Raw genomic sequence first — 1,855 nt, forward strand, 5'->3', positions numbered from 1 at the left:
CTGAATTTAAGTTAAAAGCATTTCCAAAGAGTTCCAGGGCCTCCGAATCTCCCCTGAAATATTTAAAACCCACCCGCTATTTTTGAGGTGGTAGCAGCCACTTTCAATGTTCACTTAAATATAAAGATTTTTTACCTTACCTTAGAAAATTGGCAATTGTGACATAGTTTTACATCCCCCTGTATTTGTATATCTGCATATCACGGGAATATTAGTTTAGTTTAGTTTAGTCCTTTATTTACCACCCTGGCTAACTGCACAGGCGTGGGCAAACTGTGGTACATTTAATGCATGGTCAATCTTCTGTGTTCTTTCGTCTGTAGGTTCTTGAAAACTCAGATTTGCAAGTGACCTTTATTGGTGCAAAATACCACACACATCAGAAGTACAAACGGGCAGGTGCAGGACAAAACAAATGCAACCTGCAGTCTCCTCGGGCTCAGCTGTCTCGCTCTCTGATTGGCTGAGGGGGTTGGTGCCTGCATGGAATGTCCGAGGGAGCATGACTATAAAACTAAAGAAGGATGCAGGGCTTACAAATAAAATGTTACATAAACAAATGGTACACTGTATATAGTAATACTATCTATACACCTCCCCCTCCCTATACGCTCGTAGTGGTATCTCGAGCGGATACGGGACTCTTTGCTACGAGTCTGGGTGAGCGACGTGGGGTAACGGGAGGAACATGTAACGACCCTGTTTCCTGGTCTTGGCAAGGGGACACAGGGGACAAGAATGAAGGTTCACACTTGGGCACTGGCACTGGGCGGAGATGTCTGCGGTTACGCCACCATACGCGTCCACTGGGTAGTCGCACTTCATACTGTCGGGACCTACCACAGCCCATGACTACACCGACTTTATCCCATCGGAGGGATTTGTGGTCCTGAATGCGGACACGCTGGCCTACGGATAGCCTTGGAAGAGGACGGGCATGGCTATCATAGAGGCTGGTCACTTGGTCGGCTTGGGCAGCGGCGCGGCGGTCCCAGTCGTCAGACTTGGTCTGCCACTCTGCAGAGAAGGACTGGGGGTGGGCAGGGACACAAGTCCGAAGAGGATGGCCATACAAAATCTGGGCAGGAGAGCGGCCAGCAAGGGTTGGGGTGTTCCGGAGCTCTAGCAGGCCCCGGTCGAACGCCTCACAGTCGATGTTGCCGTCAGGCGCCGTCTTGAGGATCAAGTACTTCACGGACTTGACTGTAGCCTCGGCGTGGCCATTAGACTGTGGATAGTGTGGAGACGTCACAAGGTGGTGGACACCCCAGCGTTCAGTAAATCTTCTGAATTCCTCACTGGTGAATGGGGCCCCTCCATCGGTCCTGAGGCGGACAGGTACACCGACTTCTCGGAAGTACCGGCAAAACATGCGCATGACCTTAGTTGCGGTTGTGTCCTGACCACAGGGAGTAACCACGGGCCACCCTGAGTCTGTCTGCAATGACCAGGAAAGACTTCCCTGCTACTTGAAAAAAGTCAGCGGAAACAGACTCAAAGGGGCGTGATGGCTGGTCATCGCATAGGTAGGGTTCCTGCTGTTGGCTGGGCTGGAGACGTTGGCAGGAGTCATACGCTTCGACTGTACTCTTTATGTCAGAGTCGATGCCAGGCCAGTAGACAGTCTGCCTGGCGCGACGACGGGTGGCTTCGACTCCTCTGTGACTATCGTGGAGGTGGGTCAAGGTGCGACGGCGGAGTGTAGCTGGAACAACGATGCGGGGACCATGTAGCACAAGCTCTCCATCTGCGTACAGGCTGTCCCGCCATTTCCAGTACGGGAGGATGGAGGCGTGTAGGCTGTAGCGGTTGGAGGGAAATCCTGTGGTGACGTACTCCAGGAAGCGGCGGTAAT

At 52.3% G+C, this 1,855-nt stretch overlaps 1 protein-coding gene across 1 annotated transcript; it reads right to left on the reverse strand.

Moving 5' to 3' along the window:
* Positions 1–593: 593 nt before the first annotated feature.
* LOC138867968 (uncharacterized) lies at positions 594–1,378 on the reverse strand. Its single transcript, XM_070145268.1, has one exon. The coding sequence runs from the start codon at positions 1,376–1,378 to the stop codon at positions 605–607; it is 774 nt and encodes a 257-aa protein (XP_070001369.1). The 3' UTR covers positions 594–604.
* Between the last annotated feature and the right edge of the window lie 477 nt (positions 1,379–1,855).

This window comes from Penaeus vannamei, chromosome 33 (assembly GCF_042767895.1).
Source record: "Penaeus vannamei isolate JL-2024 chromosome 33, ASM4276789v1, whole genome shotgun sequence".
Taxonomy (NCBI): domain Eukaryota; kingdom Metazoa; phylum Arthropoda; class Malacostraca; order Decapoda; family Penaeidae; genus Penaeus; species Penaeus vannamei.